Genomic DNA, 18,801 nt, shown 5'->3' on the forward strand with positions numbered 1-18,801 from the left:
CTAACGCTATGGTAATATAACGTTGGTTGATGAATCACATAGCACTGAACAAGGTCTCATGAAAAAGCAGTTTATTCCCCAATTCTACAATTTAATGAAATGTATTATTATTTTTATGACTGATATGTTGAAATTTCTGAAATAATGATTTCTAGAGTATATCTTTGACAGTATTTATTCGTCTACACTCACAGTGAGGGCTGGAAAACACTCCAATGTGATACAAATGTGATTTACTTCATGAATATCCCGTATTCATACGAATTATACAGGAAATATATGTTCTGTTTTTAGAAATAATTTCCCAATGCCATGGCACTTTAAGGAATTTTGAAAAGTTTTACAATCTACACAGAAAACGATTTGATCTTCACAAACTTCATTTTCAAAAATACCACATGTTTCGCTATCACAGTAGCTTTTTCGTAGCGAATAACATACTAGTATGTTATTCTGTGGTACTTTCCACGGTGTTCAGTGTGTCGCTGACAAGCGCAGGAAAATCGGAATACTTTTCTCGCACACACAGGCCTCTATCTTCTATGAAGTTTTTCCTTGGATGAAGCAAACAAACGACACAACACGAAGCCACCGCCTCCGCATATCCCTTCACTTTTACATATATTCCACTTGCGGATCACACAGTGAAGATATGCAATATGTAAAACATTATACGTTATATCTGACGTTAAGTGTTTGAGTGATGTAAATGAGAGAACGTCAATCTCTTCTCTTTTCAATGGCCATACCATAGTCATTATAACGTCACTGGTCCTTCATAACAGAGAGTCACAGATGTATGGAGTTGTCTTGTATCCGGCGATGTCATGCGTCTCTCTCTTTCTCTCTGTTTTTGGCTTTTGCTTCCATTCAGGCGCATTAAGCCATCTGTCATGTGTCTACGTTTGTATCTTCTTTCATTTGTAATATTATGCACTGTGTTGTTGATTTAAAATTTAAAAGACATGCGGTAGATGGGCCCACAATCCTTTGGGATACGAGAATTGGTAAAACCTTATTAATATTGAAATATGCAGCTCTCTATAGTTGTTGAAAAAATATTGAATTCACAAAAAGGAAATCATGAACGATTCCTCCCACTTATTTTCCAAATATCAGCAACTCTTGAGAGATCTCAAAAGCACTGTTGAAGGCTTGTTGGTGACTCAAGTGGCTAATGTCTGGTCCATCTATGGGGGGCTAAATAGACTCCACAATGCAGTCGAGAAAATATTTAAACATGGATGCAAAGGCTCAGGAAATGTAAGTGCTATTTGTTATATCTCCGATACACAAATGTTAATTTTCTTAGAGAATTGTTGAACTAAATAGTAGTTAAATACTACTTACTCTTCACATCTACATGTATTTATTGCCAGTCAGAGGTAACCTCAAAAGTAAGCAATACAACTTATTATGATCCTTCAACACGAAGGATATACCCCTAAATCAAATACAATAATAATGAAACATTTCAAACATATCATGAATATGTACATTAAGACAATTCTACAAATATTATTTAAAATAATAGTGTTTGAGTAGATAGAGTTTCACTGTACATTTGATAGCATGTAGACAGAGTTTTATATTCATCAGAGATTTTTTTTATAGTCTTGTTCTGAGGAGTTCTTTACTAACTTGGACGAACGAAACTGTGGTGGCCTTTTCAGGTTAGCACTTCTACTTGAATAATGGTGCAAATGTACGTCTCATCCTTATTTAGTTCAAGGGTAAAATTGTGTCTGTATTATCTTGCGTAAAAAGCCATAACTTTCATTTCATTGATATTTTTTATATGTATTTAAGAATTCTATTTATACACTGCAACTGACCTTGTCAATAGGGATTTCTTCTTTCGAGAATAGGTAAAGTATATCCTGATTCTGAAAAACTTTTTTTGTTACAGGAAAGCAGTTATTTCAATTTCATTCAAGGCTTGGAGTGGTTACAACCAGAAAGTGCAAAATCAATATTTTCCTTGGACTGTGAGTACCGTCCACATGTCCCGGCTCACTTCAAAGACAACAAACCTTCTACGTGGCTATATCGCAGCCTTGAAAATCATTCGTTATCCCAAAAGTTGTCTTGGCTGCTGTCAGACAAATCACATTTATCAAGCTGTTATCAGTCCTATGCGTACCTTTGTCAAGAACAGTTTGCTGAAGCAACTATCATATGTCTGAGAGCTGTGGAGCGTAATCAGGCCAGTCTTATGTCCGACATCAGCCCTTACTTATTCCTTCAGAAGACTCAAGAGTTTCGTAAACTCCATCGAAGGTGTTCGTCTTTACCAGATAGTCGTTTGAAAAAAATTTACGAAGAAAAATCCAATGTACGTAAAAGGCCAGCGCAAAATGTATCCGCTAAGGGACAGGCTAGAGAAGCTAATATTAAGGGCAAACTTAGACCTTGGCTCAGCATGCCTTCTTTGCAAGTTCCTGCCTTTGATGTTGAAAGCAGGTATCACGTGAAGAGTAAAACAACTCCATCTACTCCAGTCCATCCAAAGAAGGTTGCCAAATTATCCCTTTATGCTTTTGAGGTAAGACATACAAATCTTTTTGTTGTATTGAATACTTTCTGAAAGCAGTACTCCAGTGTTTTTATTCAACGGATGAATATTTTCATTGCAAATCGTCTTTCCTAATATTTCATCATTCAATTCTAAATTACCGAATGTAATCTTAGAAATTGATACCATCGCTTGGCACACATTTCGGTAACTAAGTCATCAGGGGATGATGGAGACGGGCTTTATCATCCTGATAATGCTAACTTGGTTAGCAAAACAAGTGTCGAGAGATAGTGTTTTTGTTCTGGTGTGAGAAAATTGTTTTCTTTAGAAAAAAAATCTACTTTCAATTTAGTTCAAGTGTTCACTATACAGTAGCTCCCTCAGGCGTTTTAATTATATATGATAGCTAGCGATGCTTTTTATGACTTTACCACTAATGTCATCAATACCTTCCGCTGGTTTTGATGTAGTTTTTTTATTAGGCAGATTACTTCTGTTGGTGTTGTTTTAGAAAGAAGAAGTGAAATGGGTTGATTTTCATGTGATAGTTGGGAATTGTATTATTATTGTGATTCTTTTCTATAAAATATTCATTTATTGAATTTGCCTTATATTCAATATGTAAGTTTTTATTATATTTGATAAGGGTTGATGTCTTTTGTTGGTGTTTCCAATTTTATTATAATTTCTTTGAATTATTTCTTGAATGTATTATAGTTTGTGTATAGTTTGAGTTGTTTAATTCTTTCCATAGCCTGTTCATTTCACAGAACATATTGTGCATATATTTTTCTCATAATTCATTGATATGTTGATTCTACCATCAATCTTTAGCTAACGCATCGATTTCCTCTACAAATATTGACTTTTGTTCAATATACTGTCATATTTATGTATTAATTTAAAACAGTTTATATGATTGTGACTGACCTTATGTATGTTTTTGCATCAAAGTGGTTAATGAAACATTATTACTAGTATATTTCAACAGCTTGATTACTACCTTTGTTCATTTTGAATGTGAATCTGATGTAAATTAAATGAAAATATCTCATAAATATTGTACTGAAAAATACAAATTGATTAACATTGCCATTTTTTAAATTTTATTTTAGATTTTCGATTATCTCTCATTTCTTATGGGAGAAACTGATAATTACATAGTTTGAAATGGTAAAAATTGATTTCTGCATCAATAAATTGAAAGAACAAAAAAACCATTGATTTAATATTCCTTTCTTTATCTCCTGATAAATTTGTTTATTACTATTAATTGAATGAAGTAGAATGATAACAGGCACAATATTGACCTGGAGGAATTATGGAAATGATAAATTAGTTCTAAATTTATATTGTGAATCTTTTCTTTACAAGTTATTCGTTTGGAATCTTTCAGATATGTATTGAATCCACTTATATATCTAACATCATTAGTCAGATAATTATATCTGATATTGAACTTCAGTTAGTATACAGTTTGTAAGTGATTTTTACTCATGAAGTCATCGCCATTGTGAATGCAGGTTCGATCTCTGCTCTGGTACTTGTTGGTTAACTCATGACATGCTCTTTTGCCAGTGCCTCAGTAGGGTTGTTCAGTGTGTTCAATGTATATAATAGTAATAATAATTATTATCCAATAAATAAATACGAGTAGTGTCTGCGTTTTAATTGGATAGAATTTTGGATAGGCTGCACCTGCCGATTTTGTAAAAAATTGTGTGTACATACATTTTTTCACGTGTAGATTACGAATCAGAAGGAAAAAGTCGGTGCTCTCTGTTATTCCTAGAGTTGCAGCCCTCGAAAGTTCCAAAACTTTTCAGCCTTCTTTTTGCACAATACAAACTATTATTTCACCTTCTTTGACAGTTTTATTTTAATAATCAACATTTTTCGTTAAAAATATTGATTCAACAATGTATTTTACCTCTACTTGCACTGGTCTAAACTTTTGCCCATTGTAATTGAAAAAACTCATTTTGAAGTAAAGTATAAAGTTACGTACTTGGAAAATTATCAACCCTCATCAATGAAGAAAAGAGAAATGAAACTTTCTATGTTTTTTACCACTTTCATTTGTAACTAACGTTACTGCAGTTTCGTCCTATTAGGACCTTTTCAAACTGTTACAATAATCTAGGTTTATAAACTTTTATTTGTAACTAACGTTACTGCAATTTCGTCCTATACGGACATTTTTAAACTTATACAATAAACTAAGTTTATAAACTTAGTTTATTGTATAAGAGTAGATGAACAAAGATAGTTCTGTGACACAGCCAATTCAACTAACAGAAGCAAGGTGTAACGGTCGAAAACACACGCAAAACGATCGAAAACACAAGAAAAACGATCGAAGCAGCACGCGTTCGTGTTTGTTTTGAACGATTCGATCGATTCGATCGTTTTTCTTGTGTTTTCAATCGTTTTGTGTGAGTCTTCGATCGTTTTGCGTGTGTTTTCGACCGTTATACCTTGCTTCTGTTAGTTGAATTGGCTGTGTCACAGAACTATCTTTGTTCATCTACTTATAAGTTTGAAAATGTCAGTATAGGACGAAACTGCAGTAACGTTAGTTACGAATAAAAGTGATAAAAAACATAGAAAGTTTCTCATTTATCTTTTATTCGTTATGATTTTCTAGTAACGGCTACATCCATCAATGTAACCCTCATTAATGTGGAAAATGTGGAATCTAGGCTTGCACTTTTAGTGCAAGCCTAGATTTTTTAAACCTTTCTATAAGTATACAAGTCTGAGTGCAAGCCTAGATTTTTTTTAAACTTTTCTATAAGTATACAATTTTATTGGTCACTGTATTTGTTATGCTAGTAGGCACAAAAAGTTTTGTACACAAAAACAAACGCAGGTGAATTTAGTGTTTGGTTCTTACAACTACTTGAAACAATACCAACCTTTCTTCAGTAGAGAATTCCATATATTTTGATGATGATAAATAATTCAAGCATATCTGTATTTCACTTTATTTTAGACAATACGTTTTCAATCGTTTTAAAAATATATTCAGCTTTCCTCTTTTTATTAGATCTAATTGAATGTTGAACATAAGGTGAAATTTGTATCTCTCCTCGCCAAGTCTTCTTTACGACAACGTTTTTTCAGTCAGATTACATCACACTGGGTCCCAAGAAGAATATAACCCCTAAAACCATCTCAACAGAGACTCACAAGCTGAATCATGTCCTCATAGACAATTTGGACATTGTAGAGCATACAGCAACCTCAAGCAGTTCTCAGAGTAGCGATACCTTAATTGAAGAATTGATATCCACCAAATCAATGCCTGCCAGCAGAAGTAAAACCAACTTGGGCTTCTCTCCTCCCAAATCAGTAATGGACTCTTTCCTGCCCATGCCCGGTGAGAAAGACTACACAAAGTTACCAAAGAAAACGTTCATAGAGGATGGAGGCATGAGCGTTCTACCCATGGCAACGGGGTGCTTTCCGAAACCTATGAAAGGGCAAAGCTTGCTCTCGTTCCTCACCTCTGGTCAGTTTGCTAGAGCTAACGCTGAGCTGGATAGAGAAAACGCACATTTCAGCATTTCGGAAGCCATCATTTCGGCGATGGAGCAAATTCGATGCAAGCAAAGTTTCAAGGTGGTGGACGAGCAAATAGACGAGAGCGATCCTGAAATTATGGACCTGAAGCAAAGAATAAGGCTCCGGAGGACTCAGAGAGCAATCGAAAAGCAAAGAAAGAATTGGGTGGCAGATTTTGCAAGTGAGAGTAAAACAGACAGTAAGTATTCAATCGAATATTTATTTTTTTATTTATTTAGTCTACCAATTTTATTTAATATACGAGATCTATTCAAAAAATTAGGTGAATGCTCAAATTTCGCATACTACATATATTCGATTGGCGATTTTTTAAGAGAGTGTGGAGAGTCATCAAAGGAGTATTATCTTATAGTTATGCGCCGCTTGCGAGAAGCAATACAAAGAAAACGTCCGGTATTGTGGAAAAACAATTCGTTACTTTTACATCACGATAATGTACCTGCCCACTCGTCATTACCAATATGCCCAATACTGTAATCATGCCTCAGCCACCGTATTCACCAGATTTGGGCCCCTGCGACTTTTTCCTGTTCCCAAGGTGACGATTGAGGAAATAAGAACCGAATGATAGCTGATAGAGAAGTAGCTGTTAATTTGGTTACACATTGTGTGCAATTCGTCATTGCTTGTTCATAATTTTTTGGGCAAAAAGCACCGTAATTATGCCACAGCCACCGTATTTACCAGATTTGGCCCCTGCGACTTTTTCGTGTTCCCAAGATTGAAGAGATCCATGAAAAGATGGCGGAATAGACCTCATACTAGACAATAGGTCAGATTATTGAACTATTGGTTCTGAAATATCAATCAATTTTCAGTTGATCCTTTTAGCTCACAAAGCTATTGGACATGTCACTTAAATGAAATTTAAATAGTACAATACAATAAACAACACACCATATGATGAACAAATATAAACGAAGAGGTCAAGGAGAAAAACTTGATTTTTTTTGATCACGTGATTTTTGTTTTTTAAATTTTCAGCAAGATTATAGTATAATTCAAGTCCGATCATATTTGAAGACTTTTGAGAAACCATTAAACGAATATTTCATATATGAGAGATCCGCAGAATTATTGTATCTTCCTAGATATAGGTTAACAGTTTGCCTGAAAAATAATTTGAATTCAGATTTGTACAATCTTCTTCACCCTCTGATCTTCGGAGTTCAGAAGTTTTGAATGAACTCCCAAATAATTTTATTTGAATATAGTTCCTATACAGTCGAAGAATATATTGATGCAGCTGGGCAAAATTCTAATCACTATTATTATAGTATAATTTGTATTATTTATATTTTTATGTTTATTGAATTCTACAAATCTACCTCATTTAAATATATTTATATTTGTTTTTATCTCTTCTATTCAAAAAGGAACAATGTGTATTTCATATGCTACTTGAATAAATGTTATATTAGTCCCTGACTTGCCATTTATATTTAAAACATAACACTCTACTCTCTACTTTTTTAGCCACAACCACTGTCAGCCCACGTTCAACACCTAGCGGATCTCCATCGGAAGATACGAGCTCAGACGAAGTAGAGGATCTAGAAATAAACGAAGTTTCGAATCTTGAAGAAAACGCTGGTTTGTCCATGTCGATGGCTTCTCTCTATTCGGAAGCGGATCTGACTAAACGAACACGCGGCACTCCAGACGGCTCCTCAGATATATTATCTGCTGAAGGGGTGGCTTTGTCTTTAATAAGTAAATTCAAAGAGAAACAGTTACCGCGGTGAGAGAAATTAATTTTTTCAGGAATATATCAGTTACAATTGTTTCGTCCACTTTCAGTCGGTTTATAAATCAAAATTAGGTTCATATTTATCTCTATTATTTTTTCATACTAGTTGAATATTTCACCTTGTATAAGGATTTTTTGTGCGTATCTGAGAGTTTCTCATGTTCGCTCCGATACAGGACTTGAAAAAGACAACCAATTGTTGTCCTCTGGGACATATTTTTATTACATTACACGCTTTATATTAGCTTCACCTGTATGTATGTATGTATGTTTGTTTGTTTGCTTGTAACTCTCAAGCTCGAGATCTGTATTGACAGAATTATTAACATTATTGTTTGATCTATTCGCGGGAAGATGGCGCTGTAGTAACCTCCTTGATATATCGACATTATGGCTTGATCTATTTGCGGGCAGATGGCGCTGTACGAAACCTCCTTGATATAATTCAAACTCACTTTACATGTATTTTTTTCATTTGAAAAAAGTATTTTTTTTTTATTAACACGCGTGCCTGCGGCCTTATTTGTAACCATTCTTTGCGCGCCTGCTGCCTTGGGCTTGTTAGCTGATTTTCAGGCTCTCTCTCCGGAATCGGAAAACATAAATGGTCATTTTTCTATACAATACACGGCTGATTGATCCCAAAGTTTAGATAAAATAAATATAGTTTAAAAAGACTAAAAACACGCTTTTATAGCATACGAAACTGAATAATGAAAAATAAATATAGTTTAAAAAACTAAAAAACACGCTTTTAAAGAACATCGAACTAAAAAATTGAAAATATTTTTTTTAATTAAGCTTAAAACAATATCTAACGAAAAATACTAGTATTATTTTTCGTTCGTTATTGTTTTATGCTTATTTAAAAAAAAATATTTTCAACTTTTTAGTTCGATGTTCTTTAAAAGCGTATTTTTTAAACTATATTCATTTTGTGTGACTACTTGTTTGCCTGTGGCATAAGCTGGCCGCCTTGGGATGCTACGCATCGCCATCACGCTATATAAAGGATTATATTCCAGCTGCGCCTAAGGACATAAGGTAAGAACATGAAACTCTCCGCGAAATATTCATTTTGGTGTAATTAACACTAGAACCAATTGTGGTTTCATATATTTAAAAGTCAATACATTGGTCATTCGAGCCGGATTCATAACCTATTTTAACTTTCATTTCAATTCTAAGAGGTATGAAGGATGCAACAAGTCAAGTCAGTGGGGAAACAAAGATATGAATGTATATAATGTTACCTACCTTTGCATATCTCTTCATTAACAGTGATTAATTCGTTTAATTTTCGGACGAAGATTTGTAAAACGTGCGGGCGGGCGTTGTGGTGGAGCAGGATCAGACCTCTTCTATTGACCAGTATTGGCTGCTGCTGACAAAATTTTCAATACATTCAATTGATTTTCTCAAAATGGAATCTGTTGTGATGGTTTGGCCTGGTTGCAGAAAGTAACAAACAAATGGAGGAGCTGGATCAGTTGTCATGTGGAACACTGACAAAAAGTGAAACATACTTTAGCGCTAATGTTCTATGCTTGAACGCAAATGAAACTCAGAAAGTAACTATCGCAAATAGATCCTGACAGTCTGGCGGTGACAAGTAGGTGTGTTTACTAGGATTCCACTTTGACAACAAATTAAATTGGAATGGACGACATCATTATTTAAAAAGCTCTCAAGGTGTCGCTACGCATTGAGAGGATTAAGGAGTTTAGTTTCGAATGATGTGCTGAGAATTGCATATTTTGGTATGGGGTGCTACATCACATTCAAGTGAAGTATTCATACTTCCAAAAAAAAGATGATGAGAGATTTAGAAATATTGACTCCAGAACGCATGCTGAACCAATCTTTATGAAATGTGTCATACTTACATTACCTTCCATTTATATTCTAGAAGCAATATTGTTTGTACATAAAAATAAATATAATAGTGGCTCCAGAATTCACAATCATGACACCAAACATAAAGACATCATCAAGCTACCGAAGATGCATTATTAAAACACAGCCAAACAAACGGAGTTTCTTATAAAAATATATAACACTTTGCCTAGTGAATGAAAAGACCTTCACATAAAAAAATGGAGTTTAAGGTAAAAATTCAGTTGTCACCTAAGCTTTCTATATGATTGATGAGGTATTCAATTGTCACTAGTCCTAATATATGTATATGTATGTACATATGAAACTTTCCGCGAAATTTTCAATTTGGTGTAATTAACACTAGAACCAATTGCGGTTTCTGATATTCAAAAGTCAATACATTGGTCCTTCGAGCCGGATTCATAATCTTTTTTTTTCTACTTTCATTTCAATTCTAAGAGGTATGACACATGAAACAAGTTAATTCAGTGGGGAAATAAAGATACGAATGTATATAATGTTACCTTTGCACCAACTAGGTATCCCATATCTAATATGTGTGATTGATGACGTGTTTACTTAGATGAAATGAATAAAAACACAAACCCGAAACCGGTCGTATAAATAAAATTTAGCAGTGGTATTTAGACAAAAATGTTTTTATTCATTTCATTTGAGGTATCCCATATCTCTTCATTAACAGTGTCTTGTTCATCTCATTTAAAGTAGACAATTCGTTCAATTTTTGAACGAAGATTTGTGCGGTATTCAATTGTCAGTGGTCCTAATATATGTATATGTGTGTACATATGAAACTCTCCGCGAAATTTTCAATTTGGTGTAATTAACACTAGAACCAATTGCGGTTTCTGATATTCAAAAGTCAATACATTGGTCCTTCGAGCCGGATTTTTTTTTAAATTTCATTTCAATTCCAAGAGGTATGACAGATACAACAAGTTAATTCAGTGGGGAAATGAAGATATGAATCTATGTGTGAGTCATAACTGTTGTAGTGTGAGATTTTTTTTATGAACTGTATGTATATTTTTTTATTTTCTGTAAGACGTACCTAAGCAAATTTTGTTATTTCAGATATTTTTGAATGCAACAGAAATTATACGTGACAATTTCTGTTAATCATTCAAATCGGGGGACAAAATTAAAATTTTGAAAAAAAATAAAAACATTAATGTGTAGAGTACAAAAATCTCTATCGATCAATATGTACCACAACACTATAGAATTAATATTTATTGATATATGGAGCTACGAAAAAATGTGACATTAAAACGAACGAAATTTTTTAAACAACCTAATATTATTTAACTATTTTAAGAGCTTCTGATTTGGAGTGGTTTGTATCGGATGATTCTCCCCACGAGTTACCTCTTCCAAAGAATTGGCCAGTCAGTCCTGACAGTACCGAAGAAAATGTAACACTACTGAGGGGTACGAGTGAGTGGGCCCCGCCACGACCTCAAATTATTTTTACTTTGCATCCAGCTCCTTCGTGAGTAACTAATTGATATATGAATTTGTTGGAAAACTAGTTGATTTATATTTTCAAAAAGTGTTAATGACTTTCTTGTGCGGTTTCAGAAGGAATGTTTTAATGGCCAAACAAAACTACAGGTGCGCTGGATGTAGTATGCGGGTCGCCCCCAAGTATGCTAGTCGATTCCGATATTGCGAATATTTAGGTAGATATTTTTGTACCGGGTGCCACACCAACCAGTTAGCGCTCGTTCCCGGGCGAGTTTTGCAGAAGTGGGATTTCAAGAGGTAAATTGGAATGAACTGATGTTCGCTCAACTACAATCAACTTTTTTAGATATCCTGTGTCAACATTTTCCTACCGTTTACTGGAACAAATGTACACTGATCCTCTGTTCAGGGTCTTCGATGTGAATAAAAACATATCCAAGTTATCAAAAAATCTCGTATTTTGTAAAAGATACAGATTGGGCTTGTTCTACTTGAAGGATTTCATTTTCACTTGCAAGCATGCGGTAAAGTAAGTATTCTCGAAATCATTTTAAGAAATTCACGAAACAGGCGGCTTTTTGTAGTATCAAAGAGAGGCTTCAGGAAGAAATGGCACGTGCATTGGCAGAACCAGATGTTTACTCTATGGAAGACCTTGTTAAAGTTCGCAGTGGGGAAATGAAATCTAAGCTCAACAGTTTGGTTGAGATTTGTTGTAGACACACAACCGAATGTCAAGTGAGTCAATTGATTGTTCCCCGAATCGTTGGAGTACTATACTATTCTTGAGAAATATTTATTTTGATGCAAAATCAAACCCGGAATTTTGATGTCAATCTTGGAATTTAGACGTCAATCTCGAAATTATGACTAACTTATTCATTTTGAAAAATAAGTATATAAATTCATAGGAGAACACAATATCCAGTAGGTGTCTGAATTTTTCATTAAAAGTCCCAAATTGACGTGTCTTGCGTATTTTCAACCCTTTGGGAATATTATAAATATTGGTCCCACAGTTCCAGGAAAAGAATTTTTTCTCGGGAAATTTCCTCCTCTTTTTATTTCTTTTTCAAATTTGAGAAATGTCAGATAGTTTTTGAGATATATTTTATCAGTTCCGACTTCCATTGTCTAATATAATATAAATTGATTTGAAATCAATGAATAAAATTAAAAAGATTAACCGAAAATAACAATTTGAATGAACAAACACTGAAATTACAAAGAAATAATATACAAGCAACAACCAAAAAAAAAGTTGAAATATTAATAAAAGTCAAAAAATCAAAAAATATTAACAAAAATGAAAAATAAAAAGATTCCAAACCAAGTTACGTCACGACGTTTCGATTGTTAGTATCCACAATCGTCTTCGGGTGATAACTGGACTTATTCCTCCGAGATCTGACTATTTATAGGTCATTCGAGTGCTTTCACCTATCCCCTCGTCCCTCTTTCCTCTTGAGATATTTGCAAAAAATCAAACCCCAATCTTTTTCCAGTAAATTGTTCATAACTTTTGCAAGCGGCACTTGAATTTTTTCAAAAATCATCTGCACACTATTCCAAATCGAATAACACCCCGTTCATATTTTTCGAAGGCAGAGAAAATAGCTTGACCTGAAGGGCACTTGTTGACTAAAGTATACTTCGAAACAGATTTTAAAATTTCTAATTTTTCAATACTTTTTCAGCTGTGTCTAGCTAGAGGATTCATTTGTGAGGTGTGCCGAAGTGACGAAATCATTTTTCCATGGCAGATGAAGATAGTTTCAAGATGCGACAAATGTAGATGCTGTTACCATATCACTTGTTGGTCTCCAGATAAAGGGCCTTGTGAAAAATGTTTAAGGATCCAAAAGAGACGAGAGAGCACTACTAGCAGTAGTAGTAGTAGTTTTAGACCTATGTAGGCTGTGCGAATATTTTAGTCTGTGAGTAATGGAGTATTAATTTAACGAATATATATTTTTAAAGAGATATTTTTACATAAAAATTTGTATTGATTAATTAAATTTTTTTTATTACTTGATTTATTCTTGTAATCATTTACTTTCCAAAACATTCAATTGCAAAATGGGGACGTTGATTATTTTGTGCTGGTAGCTCCATAAGTAGGAATGAATTATTTTCCAAGAAATTCATACAATTTAACTCAACAGTTGAAGTTGTAAAAAATGAGTGAGTATTTCAGATGGATTCAATATGAATAAGCGATTGAGAAAGCTCCAATATCAAAGAAAATTGAACGAAAGTTATTTTTTGTATGGAGGTAATAGTCATCACCTTTTTTGGGCTTTTTTTTTTCACCTTCCACAATCTGAAAAGTATGAAAATTGTAATGTCCTTATAGTGTACCTGTCAACAGAGTGGACCAATGTCAGAGACATACCCTCACCAGTCAGTCATTGCTGAGACTTTGGGATATAACCTTTATCTTCGTAGTAAACGCACATACAACTGATGATGTTTGCCGCTATAGCAGACGAAACTTTTGTTGCTACAAGTTCAATTTGACCCAGCCTGCCAGTCCGGATTTTGTTTCTTCTAATCATTGAATGAAGTATCTACGTCATACTTTTTGATAACAATATAAGTTCTTTGGACGAAATCAATTATTTCATTTGAGAATTAAAGAGTTTTTGTGAAAAGCAACATTGATTTTTGAGTATTTGATATCATCATTGAAATATCTATTTTGATATTAATTCCAATTTTATTATTTGCACATTATAGCCATTCATTACCCAATTCATTTCCATTGCAGGTCTCAATGTGCTTAATTAGCATTGTTTTTTTTAAAAAACTGGATAAATTTTATTAAAACAACGATAAAAATAAAATAAAAACAACAATAAAAATTAATTGGCGCTCCGGGGCGACTTCATTGATTCCAGTGGCGCATTTGCTTTTTCAGCTGCAGGAAAAACCTGCAACACCACATCATCTGAAGATCTTGATCTAACAATGTCCTCTCTCTTATAAAACAAAATGTAGGGTGTCTCCAGAGGCTCCAATAAATTCAATGCATCGCCAGAACACTTCGTGACACGACTATCGTCAAACTTAAACCAGTCCGTTTCGTCTTTGACCAATGCGTAATAATGACCAAATTCAACGCCAGAACCACAGTGAACAATGACTGCATGAACATTAGCATTGTTATATTTTTGAAATTCATACTCATTTTTCTAAGTAACCTATCTGGATATTTTGTTTCTGGTTTTTCAATATTTTATTTATATTTATATCATTTTTCTGCTCATCCCAAATATTTGTAATTAATGAACTAATCATTTATATTAAAGGGAATAGCAAATACGCTAGAAAACGCCTCGTGTATTCAAAACGTCGTCTGTGATTCAAATACATTCATTTAGGCGTTGAAACGATGACGTCACATCAACTATGATTTGAAACATACACTTCGATTATTTTAACTTTACCGATACGTCATCGTTGATGTGCATATGAAATAAATCGCGAAATTGTGGTCAAATGTAAGACGAAGTGGCTAATATACCGATAAAAATAATAACGTGTAGGTAATGACAATAAATTAACATTTTCAAATTTATGGAAATGTCGGATCCTAACAACCTCAAAAGTTAGTTTTTATGTAGATGTGACAGTTAACGAAAAAGGTGACATTGCAATGTTTCCAAAACATTTGTAGACATTAATATTAACAAACGAGTTTCCATTAAATCATCCGTGCATGGATGCAGAGACACTGTAAAACTGACGAAAACAATACCCAATAACATAAAACAATGATACTGTCAACTGTCAATATCATGTCTGGCAAATGTAGGTGAATTGTAAAACACTGTCGGCTGTCTGGTTATCTCTTTCCACTGTTATGAGTATTAATGGATCATCACTATAACATAAGTCTTTGATTAACGGAATTTGACATTACGTTACGTCAATTTCTGCTTTATTTTGATCGTTATAGTTTATAAAGTGCTGAAAACTTCATCAAATACGTTGTAAGGATGTACAAAATAAAGCTGGAAAAGTATTACTTGCACAAATCCGATTATAATTAACGTTAGAGAAAATTGAAAAGTTATGTTTTTATTGTTGAATTTGACATCTGACACAAATTGAATCATTCCATTCCAAATATTAAATGTACGTTGGTTATAAAATATTCACACACCTTACCCCTTTGGCGTTCCACCATCTATTAAGTTCAGCGGAAAGTATGAACTATATTCCACCATCATGAAAACAGAAAATGTTTGTTGAATCGCATACTACACACGAAAATATTTATTTCGTATATTTAAAGTATCTCATCCATGATGTTTATACAGATAGATAAGAGTATTATTCAATCTCGAGAATACTAACAGGTAAAATCTCAACAGAATTAATAGTCATTGATTAATGTCAAAGAGGCATAATATAATAGTTGTCCGTTTGGCTCACCGATGGTTTGGCTTAGTGTTTTATTGTTCCATGGTACAGAACAGCAGTATATTTCTCATTGTCAATCTACCTGTCACCCAACTCGAATGTTTTGTGATATGATTATTTTGAAATTGACGTTTGATTGTTGTTCTATACTCTATTGTAATGTACTAGCACATTGTTTACTATGTACCAGATGAATATATAAATTGGATTATTAGGTCGCAGTTGATATATTTATATTCAAATCCTTAACAATTATATTACATCATGGCCGAAAAAGAAGAAAATAGTAAGCTAGATTGGATGTATAAGGTGCGTTTACAGTTTACTATTCTTTAGAAAAATAGTTCAAACTTGTTTTCATTATGAAATATTTATTTTAGGGGGCAAAAAGTTTGATAGATCGTGAAGAGTATCTTCTAGGAAAAACTATAGATAAATCCCTAGAACAATTAAACAGTGAAGAAAGAGATAAACGATTAGGAGTTGTTCCTCCGAAGAATCATGTCGAACATGAATGTATACCACCCTCCATCAGGGATTTCAATAAAATCATACAAGCTGAACAGGTAACTATAAATACATTTCAGGAGTCTGGAATTGATAGAATCTAAGATTGATGTTGAAAATATGTCTATTTCTAAATACCTACCTACATTCATAAATACTGGGACTAGAATGAGTATTTCGATTTTTTGTACTTTGTCACAGTTGAGCCAAAGTTCACATGTTGGTGAACAAATCAGTTTAAATTTTTTTAAGATGTTGATTTTTGACTAACAAGATGATTTTCTTTTAGGTTGATTTATTTGCGAAGCTACAGGAAGATCCATTAGTGGCCATCAGGAAATTGGAGGAAGAAGCCAGAAGACAATTTCTTCAAAATCCAGTACAGCTGCAAAAACTTCAAGATGCTCTTAAATCTCAAGAGCTGGAAAAGAAGACCAAGAAACAAAAAAAATCTAAAAAGTATGACTGTGATGAACAGCTGAGAAATAAGTTAAAACTGCTGAAAAATGGTCAGTTACCTATAAAATTACTTAAAAAAGAAAAGAATGAGAAGAAAAATGATAATTTGGATACCATTTTGATGCACAAATTCAATATGCTCAAGGACAAATTATCCCAAAAAGATCTTGATGATATTATGACAGGAAAGCTTAGTGATAGTGAAGAAGAATCCTCGAGCAAGAAATCAAAGAATCATGATGGTGCCAACAATAAAGAAAAGAGTCTCGATAAAGGGTATGAAAAAGGAAAAATCAAATCCAAATACTCTGATGACAAAAAAGGAAAAACTGCTTCAAAATATAAGAATGCGAGCGATGAAAGTGATGAACATGATAGAAAAAATGTCCAAAACAATAGTAAGCACAGGACTAGTTTGAAGTCTCAAAGGGAGAGAATTCGTGAAAGTACAAGCAGAAGCCCTAAAAGAAATAAAGAAATTGATGCAGAAAGTAATTCTTATCGGAAGAAAAATAGTGTCAGTAGGGAATCTAGGAAGAAACGTAATCATAGTAGTAGTAGTAGTGAAGATAGAAGTAGAAAGAAGGGTGGTTCAAAGTATACTCATGAGAGAACAAGTAGTAGTAGTAGTAGTGATGAAGAAAGTGATAGATCTACCAAAAAAAATGACAGATCTAAGAAAAATAGAAATCGTAGTAGCAGTAAAGGGAGAATTAAAAGAAAGTCCAATAATAAAGATGTTTCAAAACATCCACGCAAGAGATCAAGCAGTAGTGATGAAGAGAGTGACCAGTTCCAAAGAAGAAAGAACAAGCCCGGTAGAGAACCTAGGAAAAAAAGGGATAGTAGTAACAGTAGTGAAGAGAGAGAAACAAGAAGACATATTTCAAAATATGGTCTCAAGAAAAATAACAATAGTAGTGATGAAGAAGAGAGCAACAATACTAAGAGCAACTCTATTAGAGAACGTGAAAAAAATCATAGCAGAGGAGAGAGAAAGAAAAAACAATATATTCATAAGAAAAATTATAGTAGTAGTAGCAACTCTGATGAAGATGATAGTTATATTGAAAAAAAGAGTAAGTCTTCCAGACGTAAAAGAAATCGAAGAAGCAGCAGCAGTGAACAAAATGATACTGATGAAGGAGATTCACGGTCCAATAGAAGGAAAGACAAGGAGAATGGGAGAGAAAGAAGCAAGGCCAGTAAAGAATCCAGAAATGTAAGAAACTCCAGTGGTAGAAGTAAATCTGGCTATCATGGCGATGACATCAACAAGAACAAATATGATGATAGAAAGCAGAAAAAGCAACGAAAAGAAATATCCGAGAATAGTGATTCTAGTGACAATGATAAGAATGCCACTGAAACAGCCAAAAATGTTGCAAAAGATGATGTAGGAAGTGATCTGGACCGTCTAATATTAGAAAAACTCAGGGTGCTGAGGGATTCTCAGCCTGTAGCCAGCAGTCACGAAGAAGCTAAACTGCAGCAGAATAACTCACATTCAGACAGTGAAGATGAAGACTATACTCCCAAAAAGAAGATATTTGGTTTGGTCAGGCCAGACGGCACAAAAATACCCCTTAACAGGACGTCTTACGAGGTAAAGACTGAACCTGTCAAGGAAGTACAAGTGATCAAGAAACCCGAAGTGAAGAAACCCAAAAGACTGACTGAAGAAGAAAAAGAGGAACTTCGGAAGCAAATGATGGCTGATGCCTCCAAAAGAGAAGTGGAACGTAGTGCAAATCTGAAAAGGTACAGGCAAGAGGAAGAAAGAGAACAACGGTTGTCAGATTTTGATAAGAATTTTGTACACAAGGAGTTATTGAAGTCTACCAAGAATGCTACAATGGAAAGTAGGTTGAAGTCGAATTTGAACAATATACAAAGGTCTTCACAGCATATGAATTCCAATTTTTCAAGGAGGTGAAATACCAATTGTTACCTAGTGGCAATCTTCGCTGAGTTGATAATTTTGTACAAATTGTATATTTTGTAAATACATTGTAATGACCCAAAAACGACAGCTTTCTGCATTTCTCCTTTCAAAATTTTCGCCTTAGTACGGCAAGCTGGGGAATTTTCCTCCTGACGAAAATCAAGTAGTTTTCATAAAAGAACTCTAAAACAATGCATTTCAAACTTTTTCTTTAAAAAATTATTTAAATACTTAAAAAAG

General features: G+C 33.8%; 2 protein-coding genes across 2 annotated transcripts; both read left to right on the forward strand.

Moving 5' to 3' along the window:
- The first annotated feature begins 878 nt into the window (after window positions 1-878).
- Rubicon (run domain Beclin-1-interacting and cysteine-rich domain-containing protein rubicon) lies at window positions 879-13,257 on the forward strand. The gene is made up of 9 exons (XM_074171074.1): window positions 879-1,263; window positions 1,910-2,545; window positions 5,645-6,284; window positions 7,583-7,847; window positions 11,074-11,247; window positions 11,337-11,519; window positions 11,569-11,751; window positions 11,807-11,960; window positions 12,920-13,257. Exons 1-9 carry the CDS (start codon window positions 1,084-1,086, stop codon window positions 13,136-13,138), a joined length of 2,634 nt encoding a protein of 877 aa, XP_074027175.1. The 5' UTR covers window positions 879-1,083; the 3' UTR covers window positions 13,139-13,257.
- A 2,522-nt stretch (window positions 13,258-15,779) lies between these two features.
- On the forward strand, window positions 15,780-18,643 carry LOC111509775 (uncharacterized). Its single transcript, XM_023165592.2, has 3 exons — window positions 15,780-15,959; window positions 16,031-16,216; window positions 16,447-18,643. The coding sequence occupies exons 1-3, from the start codon at window positions 15,915-15,917 to the stop codon at window positions 18,550-18,552; spliced, it is 2,337 nt and encodes a 778-aa protein (XP_023021360.2). The 5' UTR covers window positions 15,780-15,914; the 3' UTR covers window positions 18,553-18,643.
- The last annotated feature ends 158 nt before the right edge of the window (window positions 18,644-18,801 follow it).

The sequence above is a fragment of the Leptinotarsa decemlineata genome, unplaced genomic scaffold, assembly GCF_025532065.1.
Source record: "Leptinotarsa decemlineata unplaced genomic scaffold, Ldec_3_MD MMD2_tig00000008_RagTag_RagTag, whole genome shotgun sequence".
NCBI lineage: Eukaryota > Metazoa > Arthropoda > Insecta > Coleoptera > Chrysomelidae > Leptinotarsa > Leptinotarsa decemlineata.